This window comes from Gracilinanus agilis, chromosome 1 (assembly GCF_016433145.1).
Source record: "Gracilinanus agilis isolate LMUSP501 chromosome 1, AgileGrace, whole genome shotgun sequence".
Lineage (NCBI taxonomy): Eukaryota > Metazoa > Chordata > Mammalia > Didelphimorphia > Didelphidae > Gracilinanus > Gracilinanus agilis.
In genome coordinates this window covers 778,554,823-778,568,398 of record NC_058130.1, presented here as the reverse complement: position 1 = coordinate 778,568,398, position 13,576 = coordinate 778,554,823, and the positions used below count along the sequence as shown (strand labels likewise).

The window sequence follows — 13,576 nt, the reverse complement described above, 5'->3', positions numbered from 1 at the left end:
GCAGCGCCCATGCCCTGCTCCTCCCCTTTTGGTGAATATGTCAACCGGCAGGAACACTCAGCTCTGGGAGTGGGCTGGGTTCATGCACCAGCCAGGGGCAAAGGCAGCACTTGAACCCAGGGCCTCTGGCTCCAAATCGGTGATCCTTCGCGGCACCAGTCCTTTGTGGTTCGAGCATTTAGGGAAGGGATTGAGGAGGGGCATCCTATATAGACGAATCAACCAACAGGCATTTAGTAAGCACCTGCTGTGTACCAGCTACTGTGCAGGGGTCAGGGATGCCAAAGAAACAGGCCCTTCCCTCAAGGAGCTGACATTCCAGAGGATCCACAGACACACAAAATAGATAGGAGGTCATTAAGGCATTACTATGCGCTGGGCATTGTGATAAGTCTGGGCACACACTGCAAGCCAAAGAAGAGACCCTGTCCTCGAGGAGCTTACCAGATGTACACACAACATAGATACAAGGTAGCTAAGCCAATTCACTTTTATTAAACACTGACAATATGCAAAGCTTGACACAAAAGGGGGCAAAAGGCAACCCCAGCCCTCAAGGAGCTCGAAGACAGGATAAATGGGAAATCCCTAGCAGAGAGGTCATTGGCAGGAAAGGGGTGACTGTCGGGGAATAAGGAGGGTTGGAGAGGGAGGAGGGGGCCAGGTGATAAAGGGCTTTGAATATGGAACAGAGCATTTTGTAGACAAAATATGGTAGGATTTTGGTTTCTAATCCACTATTTGCTCCCGTTTTATGGATGAGTTCATCCCATTCACATTCAGGGTTATAATTATCAGTTGTGTATTCCCCAACATTTTGGTATCCTCTCCTAGTTCTACCCCTTCTTCTTATGCTATTTCCTTTTAAACCAGTGATTTGTTTTAAACCAGTAACCCTTGTCCCCTCCCTTAATTTACTTTCCTTTCTACCCCCTCCCTTGTTATTCCCCTCTTTTTATTTTTAAGGCCTAATGAATTCCCTCCCTCTTCTCTTCCCCTCCCTTTTTTGACCTCTCCACTCCCCTGTTCCCCTTGGTTTATCCCTTCTTACTTTCTCAATAGGGTCAGATAGAGTTCTATACCCCAATGGATCTAGCTACTCTTCCCTCTCAGGATTAATTCCACTGAGAGTAAGGTTTAAATATTACCTCTTAATGCTCTCTTCCTCTCCTTATAATAGTATTCATCCCCTCCCCTTCCCATGCCCTCTTTGTGTGGTATAGAATATCCTATTTTTCTTATTCATTCAAGTTTCTCTTGGTGCCATCTACTATTAACCCCCCTCTTTCCCACCCACCCCCATATCATCTTAGACCATTTAGTACTCCAACCTCTCCCTGCAAATAATTCTTCTAATTACTATAATAGTGAAAACTGTAATAGTGAATACAGTTCACTAGAGAAAATTACACATATTTCTCCATATAGGAATACAAATAATTAGATCTTATTGAAGCCCTAAAAGAGGCAAATTTAAAAATAAGAGTTTTCTTTCTTTCCCCTCTGTTTCTTATTTACCTTTTCATGTTTTTCTTGTTTTTTTGTGGTTGGATATTGAATTTTCCATTTAGTCCTGGTCTTTTCTGTGCAAATACTTGGAAATCTTCTATCTTGTTGAATGCCCAAACTTTCCCCTGGAAGTATATAGTAGTTTTGATGGGTAGGTGATCCTTGGTTGTAGACCCAGTTCTCTTGCCTTTCTGAATATCATATTCCAAACCTTGCGGTCTTGTAGTGTGGAGGCTGCCAGATCCTGTGTGATCCTGATTGGTGCTCCTTGATATCTGAATTGTCTCTTTCTGGCTTATTTTAATTTTTTTCTTTTACTTGGAAGCTCTTGAATTTGGCTATTACATTCCTGGGGGTTGTCTTTTCAGTGTCTAATGTAGAGGGTGATCTATGGATCCTTTCAATGTCTATATTGCCCTCTTGTTGTAGAACTTCAGGGCAATTTTGCTGAATAATTTCTTTTAGTATGGAGTCCAAATTTCTATTAATTTCTGGTTTTTCAGGAAGAGCAATGATTTTCAGATTGTCTCTTCTAGACCGGTTTTCTTGATCTATCAAGTTTCTCATTGAGATATTTCATGTTTCCTTCTATTTTATCTGTCTTTTGACTTTGTTTTATTTGTTCTTGCTGTCTTGATAGATCATTGGCTTCTACTTGCCCAATTCTTGTCTTTAGAGACTGGTTTTCTGCTATAAGCTTTTGATTTTCAGTTTGGTCTGACCTGTTTTCCAGCTGTTTGATTTTGGTTCAATATTCAGTCATTTATTGGGTGTCACTGCTTGCATACTCAAAGGTCCCATAAGGAAGTCAGGGAGGCCAAGAAAAATCACAGTATTCTTATTCTAAGGGACGGGGGCAGAGGGGTGCGTTGTTTCTGGCATTGACCTCTCTTAGGCCTAAGCTGGTAAGACTATGAGATAAACTAAAATCCTGTGGCTCTTTCTAGATAGTCCAGATTCAGAAGATCCCACTCATCACACCAAGTACAAGTTCAACCTGAAAACATGGAGTTTGAAGTAAATGGGCATTTCAGGTACAAGCAAAATACTTTGCTTCCCTCTGACATTTTCCATTCTAGTCAGACTAACCTGATGGCTCCCCCATACATGAGAAATCCCAACTCCATGACTTTGTCTATGTCAGGGTTCGGCAACGTTTGGCTCTCAAGCCATATCTGGCTCTTTTGAGGGCCAGATATGGCTCTTTCTGCAGGAACATAAAGTCCATTTTTTTTAGGCGCTGTTGTTACAGGAGCTGCACTGTGAGCACTGTACGGCTCTCACGAAATTATTTTTTAATTTTAAAAAAATGTGGCGTTTATGGCTCTCACAGCCAAAAAGGTTGCCGACCCCTGGTCTAAGTGGTCCCCTTGGCCTGGAATGCCCTCCTTCCTTGCTTCAACCTCTTAAAATCCCTAGATTTTCAGAGCACAGTCCTGGTAACTCCTCCCATGTGGAAGGAATTGGAGGGATGAGGAGAGCAAATGGTTAATTGTGAGAATTGAGTGAACCATCCATCCTGTGACTCTGTTCTGGAGCTAACTTAGTTTCTATTTAATTATGGGTCTAATCCAAATTCTGTCCTGTGAGAAGTTTATTCAGCTGTGGGAATTCAGAGAAAATCTTATTGCATTGTTTGAAGCTAGCCCTGGACCAGCTCTACCTGCTGTCTGGACCTACGTTATGTTAACCAGAAACAGAGTCATACCTCAAGATGGATGCACAATTGTACACATCTCGAGCAGCCCAAATGTCTTATCTGAAAATTGGCCCTGTACTGATTAGTCAGATACTGTTTCCATGTTCCTTTGCTTGTTTACAGATACTTGGGGAGAAGTGGGAGCCTTCCTTGCCTGAATTCAGGGAATTAAACCTGTTTACTCTCCCCCTCCCAACTTGGAAAGTCCCTAATCTTTCACCCAATTAGAAATCAGATGACCTAATAGGTTGTTTCCTTTAATTAAATGGCCTTGTTTAATTGTTTTTAGTGTATAAAAGTCTGACCTCCTGTATTTAGGGTCCAGCTCTAAGCTGAGGAAGGGGCCTGGTCCCGATTTGTTGGGCAATCGGCATACACTGCTAAGTAAACTGGTCTGCTCAGAAGATCAAACCTTTGTTTCCTCAGTCACTTCATTTTTCTTGTTGCAATATCGAATACCCCCGCCCAACAGTATTATTAGCTTCCTCTCCCTCTTGAAATTACTTTGGATTATTTTACATGGACTATTTACTTACATCCTTCCAGTCAGGCCAGGATCAAGCAGGCAGAGCCAAATACAATTCTGTTTCCTTCCCATTCATCAGAGCTAGACGGAAACAAGTCAGCTGTGGTTCCTGATGTCATCCTCACACATTATATACCTACGAGCTCCCAATAACTCCAGGAGGGGGTCCGGCACCATGACCTTTCTGTGGTTCTGGGAAGAGCCCCCCCCCCCCCCCAGTCCCTTTCAAAGCCCAAAGGAGGCTTAGGCCTAATCTCCTCCATGATGCCTTTCTGGTCCCCCGCTATCAGCTCCCTCCCCCCTTCCAAATTACTTTGTATCACTCCGTGTGCCTGTCCCACGGACTCAGCCGTGGAAGCGATGTGGGCTGCCATGCAGACAGCTTGGTGTACGGACGTGGGCAGGAGGGTTGCAACCGCCCAATCAGGGACTTTTCCTCCTTGGAGCCTGCATAGAACTGGCCGCATTTGACTGAAAGCTGCCTGGGATTAATATGTCATTAGCATCCCACGTGCCTCGTGGTCTCTAGCCCTGACTGGCTAAGCCAGGTGAATCCTGGGTAAAGTGACATCCGTTCCTTGGGTCCATCAAGGCTGTAACCGGCCACACAATGGACCCCTTCCTGACCGCCAAGCAAGATAAAGGCAATTCCGAAAACCTCGTGGAGCCTTGGCACCGCCTTCCCTCCCTTACGGGACGTGGAGATGGCCGTGTTCTCAGTTCTTTGGACGAGGCTCTGATCTCACCGCCCACACGGGAAATGTTGCATCCCTCCTGGAATGGGAAGCCTGTCAGGGCAGGGCCCAGCCCAGGTGCCACCTCCTGGGGCTTTGATTTCCCCAGGCAGCAGGGCTATCTCCTGCCTCAACTTCTCTGTTGTCTTTACCTTGTATTTCACTGTTTGGTACATTTGTAGAGTGTGTGTGTGTGTGTTGTTTCTTATCCTCCTTACTAGACCAGGGGGGTGCCACAGTGCCCAGAGAGCTTGACCTGGAGCCAGGAAGACATCTTCCGAAGTTCAAATCTGGCATCAGATACTTTCTAGCCAGGTGACCTTAGGCAAGTCACTTTACCCCGTTTGCCTCAATTTCCTCATCTGTCAAATAAGTTGTTGAGTCATTTTAGTCAGGTCCAACTCCTTGTGACCCCAGTTGGAGTTTTCTTGTTGAAGATACTGCAGTGGTTTGCCATTTCCTTCCCCAGCTCATTTTATTGATGAGGAAAGTTGCCTTATTGATGAGGACTTGCCCAGAGTCACACAGCTAGTTTGTGTCTGAGCCTGGATTTGAACACAGGACTTTCTGTCTCCAGACCTGGTGCTCTATCCACTTCAATACTTAGCTACCCAAATTTGTACTTTATTCTATAGGCCAAAGAGTGCCAAGGGAGTCTCCTGAGTCATGCCATGGTTGTCCTTGTTCCTCAGGAACACCAATCTGGTATCCATAGGAAAGGGGAGAGAAAAGAGCCTGCTTGCGGGGGAGCCAGCAAGGAGTGGCACACTCACACCTGGAGGTGATGGATGGGGTTCATGGTGGCTGGGTGAGTGGAGAGGAGGGAGATACGGGAGACCACTGTGGAGGCAGAGTTAGGAGGACTTGGGAACTGATGAGGTTGGGGAGTAAAGAAGAATCCATTGGGCTCTGAGATGAGCCCTGGAGGGCAGCTAGCTCCCTGGGCAGGCTGGTTCAGATTTGTGTCCCTTACACGCTCCCTCCATCCCATGCCGAGCACTCTATAAATACCTGCAAACCCAGGGTAGTGTTTCATGTCCCAACACACTCTGCAGCTCTCAATGCCTCTGGAGGTGTTCTCCTTTCTCCCCTCTCTTTGCCTGGTTCATACCCAGAAGAGAAGTCACAAGTTCTTCGACCTGCCCAGAACACACCACTAGCGACAGGCTTTGCTGACCTTAAGGAGTTGGAGCAGCACCTTGTGGATGTGCTCCCATAGCCATTGGGGGCTGCCTGCCTCATCTCTCCCCACTCCAATCTGTCCTCCATTTACCCATTAAAGCGATTTTTCCTAAAAAGGTCTGATCGTGTCGCTTCTTACTCAATGAACTCCAGTGATTCTCTATTGCCTCTGGGATGCTGTTTGGCATTTGAAGCCCTTCATAACACAGCTCTCTCCTACCTTTCCAGTCTCTTTACATCTTAATCCCCTCCCTGCCACACGCACAGACACAGACACACACACTCTCTTTGAGCCAGTGACACTAGCCCCCATGAACAAGACATGGCATCTTTCAGATCTAGGCATTTTCTCTGGTGTTCCTCATAGATGGAATCTTTAGCCTCCTCCACTCTGCCTCCTGACTTCCCTGGCCTCCTTTAAGTCCCAACTAAAATCCCATCTTCTACAGGAAGTCCTATCCAACCTCTCTTCATTCCACTGCCTTCGCTATTACTCCTTTCTATTTGCCTGTATGTAGCTTGCTTGTATATGTATTACTTATATATTTGTTTGCCCGCCTTCTCCCCCATCAGACTGGGAGCTCTTTGAAGGCAAGGGCCTCTTTTGCCTTTTTGTATCCCCAGCACTTAGCCTGGTGCCTGGCCCTTACTATTTGCTGCTTGATATATACTCCAGATTTTTCCAGGAACAGTAGAACCAAGACTCAGTTCTTTTGACTTCCACTTTGGGATTCTGCCATTTTGCTGTTTCCTCTTTTGGCAGATAACCTTAGGCAGGTCAGTCGTTGAGTCTGTTCCCTTCTTCATGAACTGAAAGGATGGCCTTTGGCTCCATCGGGCCCCTTCCAGTTCCAACATTCTGATTGTATTCCACATTTTTTTGCCATCATAGGGAGCCAGAAATGGGTCCATAAGTGAGCTGCCATGTCATTAAAAATGACAGATCTTTTTGTTGGCTTTTCTTTCCCTTCTGTAAGGGTTAAAAAATTAAGGTTGGACTAAATATATGAGAATGTGGTCACTGAAATTAATATATCTCAAGTCATATGACTTTTTAGCAGTATATTTATAAAATAGAGGGAAAGAGTGAAAGTAGAGAAATGAGAAAGAGGGTAGAGAAGGTATCTATCCTATCGCACTAGATAATTACTCTGGCCTGGTTTGAACCAGGCAGGCTTGTTAACCCTTCATTGGAGGTCTATGGGTCCAAGGGGCCAGTGGTGAATAAAGCAAGGGTTCCAGCCAAGGCAGGGGGGGCCTCTCTAGGAGCAAATCCCTTCAGGAGTCAGGAAAGGACTCGGCCATTTTCATTCACCCACATGGTAGACCAAAGAGAAGATCCAAGAGCAGTCTTACCAGAAGCAGTCTGAAGTTCCAAGCCAGAGCTCCTCCAAGGCCAAGTTTGAAGGAGCAAGAGCTGGCCACAGGAAGTTGCTGCTACTTTTAAAAGACCCTTCTTTGCATCACTTCCTGTGCCTTCCTTCTGCTTTACAGGGACCAGTCACAGTTGTTTCTGAGTTGTCACCTATTCTAGCACGTGGGCTGTGGACCTCCTCTCATTTAAGGAAATGTGGGGGTGTATATGCTTCTGGTGATTAAATCTTAAAGTGGTAGAGGGGAGAGTTAATCCCATCTTCACACTTTCTAATAACATATCTGTTCAGGAAGACCAAAGTGGGTCTTGGACATTGTGTTTAATAAATGTTCATTGTACAATGATTGCAATTAAGTCAATGAAGTTGGCTGTTTATTGACTTTTGTTCTTAAATCCTATCTTCTCTCTTGGAATTAATACTGTGTATTGGTTCCAAGGCAGAAGAACAATAAAGGTTAGGCAATTGGGGTTAAGTGACTTGTCCAGGGTCATACCACTAGAACCCAGGACCTCCCATCTCTATGCCTGGCTCTCTAGTGAGTCACCTAGTTTGCTCCAAGATGAGATGCAACAGAAAAGCAGCACTGTTTTTGCTTAAGCAAAAGGTGGGTGAATGTAGATATGAACTATTATAGTCAACCTAAGATTTGGTGACTATGAGCTGGTCTCAACTGTTTTCTTTGTTCCGAGGGCGTTCTAAAGGTTCTAAGGGGTTCCAAGGGCTCATGGAGTGTACTTGTGGGAAAGTGTGTATCTAAATCCAAAATGATCAAAGTAAAAAGGGGAATCTTACTTGGTAAGTGTTCTTGCTAAGGAAAAAGGAAGTGGGTTGCCCTGCTTTGTCTTGGAACCACTAGTTAAAGGTCAGGTGTGAAACCCATCTGGCCCCACACCCTCCTCTATGGTTATATGGCCCAGAGGAAGGCCGCCTGCTTCTCTCTGCACACCAAACACTTGGTTAGAGTTTTGCCAACAGATGGATCACTGCACCACTGTCACCCTCAGGAGCCGTATGAGTGAACATGACCTCCTCCCCTGAGAGGCCTGTAAAAGTGGGGGGGCTGGCCTAAATGGGGTCTAAGGCCCCGACCCCGTGAGTTTACTCTCTGGTGTAGGAGCCCAGGAATTCCACCCTTGGACAAGAGTCAAGATACTTTTAAAACATGACCTCCAAAGGGTAGGGCTGCTCATTCACAGCTCTAGGCCCCAAAGTCAGATATTGCCCAACTCTGGGCTGATGTTTGCAGGTAGGTGGGTGACTTCCAGGCCCCGGAACTGAGGGACAAAGGTGCTTTCTAGAAACAGGGAGAGCAGGGACCCCCACCCTCCCCAGCCCCACCCCTAGAGCAAGTCCACACCTGGCAGGTTTCAATGTAAAACCATTTTAATTTTTCTTTCTAAATCAAATCACTTTCACAACAGTGAAAATTAGTAACCGGTAAATGTATCTCAAGGTACATAGTGTCATTGATGGTCTGTGGCCAGAGCACAGTCCTAATTGATACAAAGGAACAAAAGGGAGAAAAAGAGCCAAGAGCTCCCAAAGGAAGAAATGCATTAACCTGGAAAAGGAAGAAGTGTAAGGTCACTGAATGGCCAAGGGGCCCAGGACTGAGCTGGCAGTTCCAAACCTGCTGTGGTCACTGCCTTGGCCCAGCCCCAAAGTAAATGAGCCTGTGATTAACCTCCCTCTGCCTTTGTGTGTAGATTCCAAGGGATTCCACTTTCTTTATGTGATCTCCCTCCTCCTGCCTCTGGCCTCCAACTCCATCTCTGTCTCCCACAGCCAGGAGGGGACACTGTGCCACTACCTGGCCAATAACCTTGTTTGAAACTCCTAAGCCCTGGCTTCACACTCCAAGGACCTCCTGGATCTGGCCATTTTGGTGGGTGGGGGGCTGATGAAAGATCATCTGAAAGTGGGGGGGGGGGGTCCCTATGGGGATCTTGGATCAGACACATGGGCACCAGCTAAGCGCCTGGCTGTGTCTCTCTCATTGGGTCATTTCCACAATAAACTCAACCAATATGACCCCTACAGAATAGCTGGTTCTGAGCCTTTTGAGACTGGGCTGGGGCTTTGGAGAGGGGAGCCTGGGGGGAGGATACAGGTTGGGGGGGGGGTACATTCGTTCCCTCTTCCTGGCATCTTTGGACTCCATGCTGCCAAAGCAGAGGCCAGAGTTCCTTCTGGGCTCTATTTCTAAAGAATGAGGAGTGGGCCAGGAGTGGCAGATTTCATATAAGGAAGAAATCCCCAACCCCAGAGAAACTCTGGGGCTGGGTTTCCTCCATGGCAATGCTGGGACTCCTTTTGGACCTAAAGACATTCTGGTAGGCTGAGACACAGACATAGAGAGGAGGACAGAGAATTAGATGAGATGGTAGCCAGGAACCGTTCAGCACCCTACCTTCTTACTGATCAGATTCAAAGAAAAAGTTGTTTTCAAACAAGAAACCAAACCAATTATTATACTAAGGTAACTTTCTTCCCAAGATTCTCAACGAAGAGGTGTAAGGAGGGAAGGAAAATTAAGTAATGATCTAAGGCATCTCTCCCCCTTCAGGAGTCGTTAAGAGTCACCCAACCTTGGCAGCAAACAGGAAGTGTCTCTTTTAAGAGAAATGTGTAAGAGATTCTCAGTGGACTCTATAGAGCCCTTGAATTTTGGTAAACCCACACCAACCTGGACTCATTAGAGATCCTCTCTGTCTATGGCCCTGCTGAAGAAAGGCCAATTGAGGCTGGCTGGCAATGAGCATCCCCCACCTGCTCTCTTACAGAAAGAAAACAGGCCTGGAGGTATAGAGGGCCTCTGCCCAGGGGCTGCTTCTGGGAAGGCAGATTTTCTTCTTCCTGGAGAGATGCAAATAACTAAAGCTTAAACTGAATCTTGGAAAGAGTATTTAGTGGCTCAAATTTCCCCTCTTCTTTATTGGCAAGAGATCCTCAGGAGCCTGAAAAAAGGTTTGTCTTTGGGGCCTGGAATTATTCCTCCTGTAGAAAGAAGCCCTCAAGAAGGGGGCAGGAAGCCTCCAAGCTGAGTCTCTACCAGGGAAGGAGGTAGCCAATGCCTTTCCAAGGCCAGAAGAAAGCCCAAGGGTCTGTCTGGGTCACTGAAATGCTCCAAGCTCCCAGACCCCTGCTGCCAATTCTCCCAACCTGGTAGTCTATTGCTACCTGCTCCCAGCTCCAAAAGAGGAATCAGAGGAGGAGCAGGGAGGAAGATGGCAGTGGGAGATGGGGGGTGGGAGCGAGGCTGGGGACAGAAGGTGAGCCTCACCCCTGACCCCCTTTCCTGCCACTGTGGAGTCAGGCTGGCAAGTGCATAGGTTGCTCACATGGGGAGTCAGGCTAGACTCCTGTCTAAGGAGATGAGATCTACAGGTCTGAGAAATACCATCTGGGCCTTCCCTTTACTTATACGACGCTCATACAGATTAGACCAAGGGGGCTTGCCTCTCCCCAGCCCTTCCCCACTTCAGATCAGTTCCCTCTGAGCTGGCTGCCATGAGACCTCTAAGCTGTTCTGTCCCAGGTCCGAGGCTGGCAGGGACCCCATGGAAACGTGGACTCTTCAACCAAAATTTAGCTCATTTCATTCCAAAGCTCTGCTCCCAGAAGCCAGGCTCCTCCAAGGGTTGCTGACCCCACTGATTCCTGGGCCCCGGATGAGCTCAGAGGCTGGGCAGTGAGGGGTTCGACATGGGGTGGGTGAAGCTGCTGCTGTTTCCCCAGGACGCAGACACACAGTTATGCGATCAAAAGCCAAAACATGATCACCAGAGCCACAAACAGGAAAAGCCGAGACAGGAACTGTTCATCCACGTACTGGGGAGTCCCGGGAACAGCTGAGAAAATAGGAAGAACAGTCTCTTAGGACAAACCCTCTCCACTATACAGGCCCCAGCCATTGGGCTGCTTATTTTAAGGAGCATCCTGAAAAACCTCGGCCTCTCAGAGTGAGTGGGGGCCAATGTGGACCAGAGGGAAAAGCTCCCCCACAGCAGAACTGACCTGGGCTCGAAGACCAGCCAAAGTGACCTAGTAAAAAAACCTAGTGACGGTTCTATTAGGAAGTCTTTTTTCCTAAATTAAGATCAATTGTTTCTGTACAAACTCAGTAGACTGGCCTGCAGTCTACTACAGGTTCAGTTATCTGCAGTCAACAAGAAGCACCAGCAGTCTACCTGTGGGCATACATGGTGGTGGCTCTTCTGCTTCCATTTTCACTTTTTTTTTGGGGGGGGGGGGTAGGCCTGGGAGTGATAAGCTGAGGGGCAGAGAGCACATGTGTATGAGGTCAGCAGGTGTTTGTTTTTATCTGTGGTTTCAGTCATCCTTGGTAGGTCTTGGACACATCTCACAGGCACAGGGGCCCGACGGAATAACGAAGCCCCCCGACCATGGAAGAATCAGGACAGTCTTTTTGGATTTCTAAACGAGTGAATTGACAACATAATGGCTCCTGGAGACGGGCCTCAGAATACCACCCCAGTTCCATCACCCTAACAATAATCAGGAGAAGACAGCGGCACATCACACTGGGCCTAGGTTCAAGGGCTGTCTCTGACTCTCGCTGGCCTTAGGACTGGTGGCAAATCCTGGAAACGTTCAGTGCCTTGGGCGACTTTCTGAGAGTGCTCTAGACCAGCTGTAAATGGGCAGCGTGGAGGGTTTCCCCTCCCTGATGATATCATTGGTCTGGACCAAGGTAACCACAACCATAACCCTCCTTCACTAATGATGGCAGCACAGAGACCCTGGGCTCACCAAGCCTATGCCAATGGGGCACAGGCTGTGCCAAATCTTCCCTGGGCAGGAAGGTTTGTCAGCTGAAGACTGGCCTGGCTACATGCAGGGAGGCTGGTGAGCAAGGCAGCCACATCAGCTGGTGAGGAGGGAGAAGTGGCTACACCATGCACTGGTGGAGGGATGGGATCCCTGAAGTCTAGGCATTTAAGGGAGAGTATGGGGCAGGGGGCTGCATGCCGGGTCTGGAAACTATGTGTGCCATGTTGCTTCCTACTCATGGGAGCCTCAACCCAGCTAAGGGAGCACTTCAAGACCACGTGCAGAGGGGCAGCCAGTTGGCTCAGTGGATAGAGAACCGGGCCTGGAGCTAGGAGGACCTGGGTTCCAATCTGGCCTTGGACACTTCTTAGCTGTGTGACCCTGGGTCACTAGCCCTTGCCGCTCTTCTGCCTTGGAAGTGATATTTAGTATCAAGCTAAGACAGAAGGGAAGATCACCAGTGATGGGCAAACTACAGCCAGGGGGGCCAGATGCAGCCCCCTGAAATGTTCTATCCTGCTGTGTGACATTATTTCTAATCTGATGAATACAATGAGTAAGAGACAATACAATGAAACTTCGAAAGAGTTGCCTTAGAAACAGACTGACAGAGGAGCATTTCCTTTCCTTTGGCCCCTCTTTAAAAAGGTTGTCCATCACTGGACTAGACTACAGGCAGCATGTCATGGGAGGCCATACACACAGCAGGTGGAGTGGCCCCCCCAAAGGCTAGTCTTGCACTGGGGACCTCCCATGGCATGTCTGTTCTGTTCAGGTCAACCACCAGGCCTTAGGGACCAGGGCTCACAGCAGGCAGCCAGACTGTGAGTTGAGCTTTCCAAACGGTAGAAGAGAAAGTATGCTGCATTTTGAGTCAGGGGCCTGGGTTCAAATTTGGCTCCTGAGTGGCCAAGGAGAAATGATCCAGCCTCCTTGGACTCTGCTGCTGGGGCAAAGGGAGGCATTTGTGTGGGATGTGGTCAATGAGCAATTTGTTTTGCTTGATCCTACAGGTGGGTTATAAGGCTTTGGCTTTTCTTTCCTTTTTCAATTTAAAAGGGGAGAGAATGAAGAGCTGGAGAGAATAGATTTAGTTCCTTTAAAACAAAATGAGAAGCTGTGTGACCCTGGGCAAGTCACTTGACCCCCATTGCCCACCCTTACCAATCTTCCACCTATGAGACAATACACCAAAGTACAAGGGTTTTAAAAAAAAAAAATGTGAGGGTTATTCTGGGTGAGTTCTAAGGCCCCTTCTTGATCCAGCCCTATGACTCCATCAATTAAATAACCAGCATTTCCTAAGCAGTGTGTCAGAGGCTACAGATAGCTATTTTTCTCAGTGGCCTACCTGGAGGAGGCCGTCCATCATTTATGTTAAATGCTGTGGCGAAGATCCCAAAAGGAAAGGCTCCAATTCCAAAAGACATCTGGAAGCCGCCATCTCCAAAGCCGAAGCCTTGAAATCCCTGGGAGGAAGCAGAGGCAAGAAATGAAAGAGCCATTTTTCTACTCTCCACCATCCAGCTTGCTGGGCCCTATGGCAATCCTGGTCCAAGGTTCAGGCATCCTGGGCTCCTTGGTGCTGGTCTGCCCTCCTAATGTTGAAATTTTTGGGCATGCAGCTGCCAGCAACTTTGAGCTTAGAACAAACTCTGGGAGGGAGTTGGCACAGTCTCATTTTACAGACAAGGAAACTGAGGTTCAGTAAGACGGAGATGAAGAACTATACTCAAGTCCAATCTCTTTACTCTGT

At 47.5% G+C, this 13,576-nt stretch overlaps 1 protein-coding gene across 1 annotated transcript in view; it reads right to left on the bottom strand.

Annotated features, from left to right (window-relative positions):
* Positions 1-8,391: 8,391 nt before the first annotated feature.
* Positions 8,392-13,576, bottom strand: part of RNF185 (ring finger protein 185) — a 36,244-nt gene continuing 31,059 nt past the window's right edge. Inside the window, exons 6-7 of the mRNA XM_044674338.1 lie at positions 13,172-13,289; positions 8,392-10,877 (exon numbers count right to left, since the gene is read on the bottom strand). Coding sequence (XP_044530273.1) covers positions 10,780-10,877; positions 13,172-13,289 — 216 coding nt within the window. The 3' untranslated portion in view covers positions 8,392-10,779. The remainder of the gene's footprint in view (positions 10,878-13,171; positions 13,290-13,576) is intronic.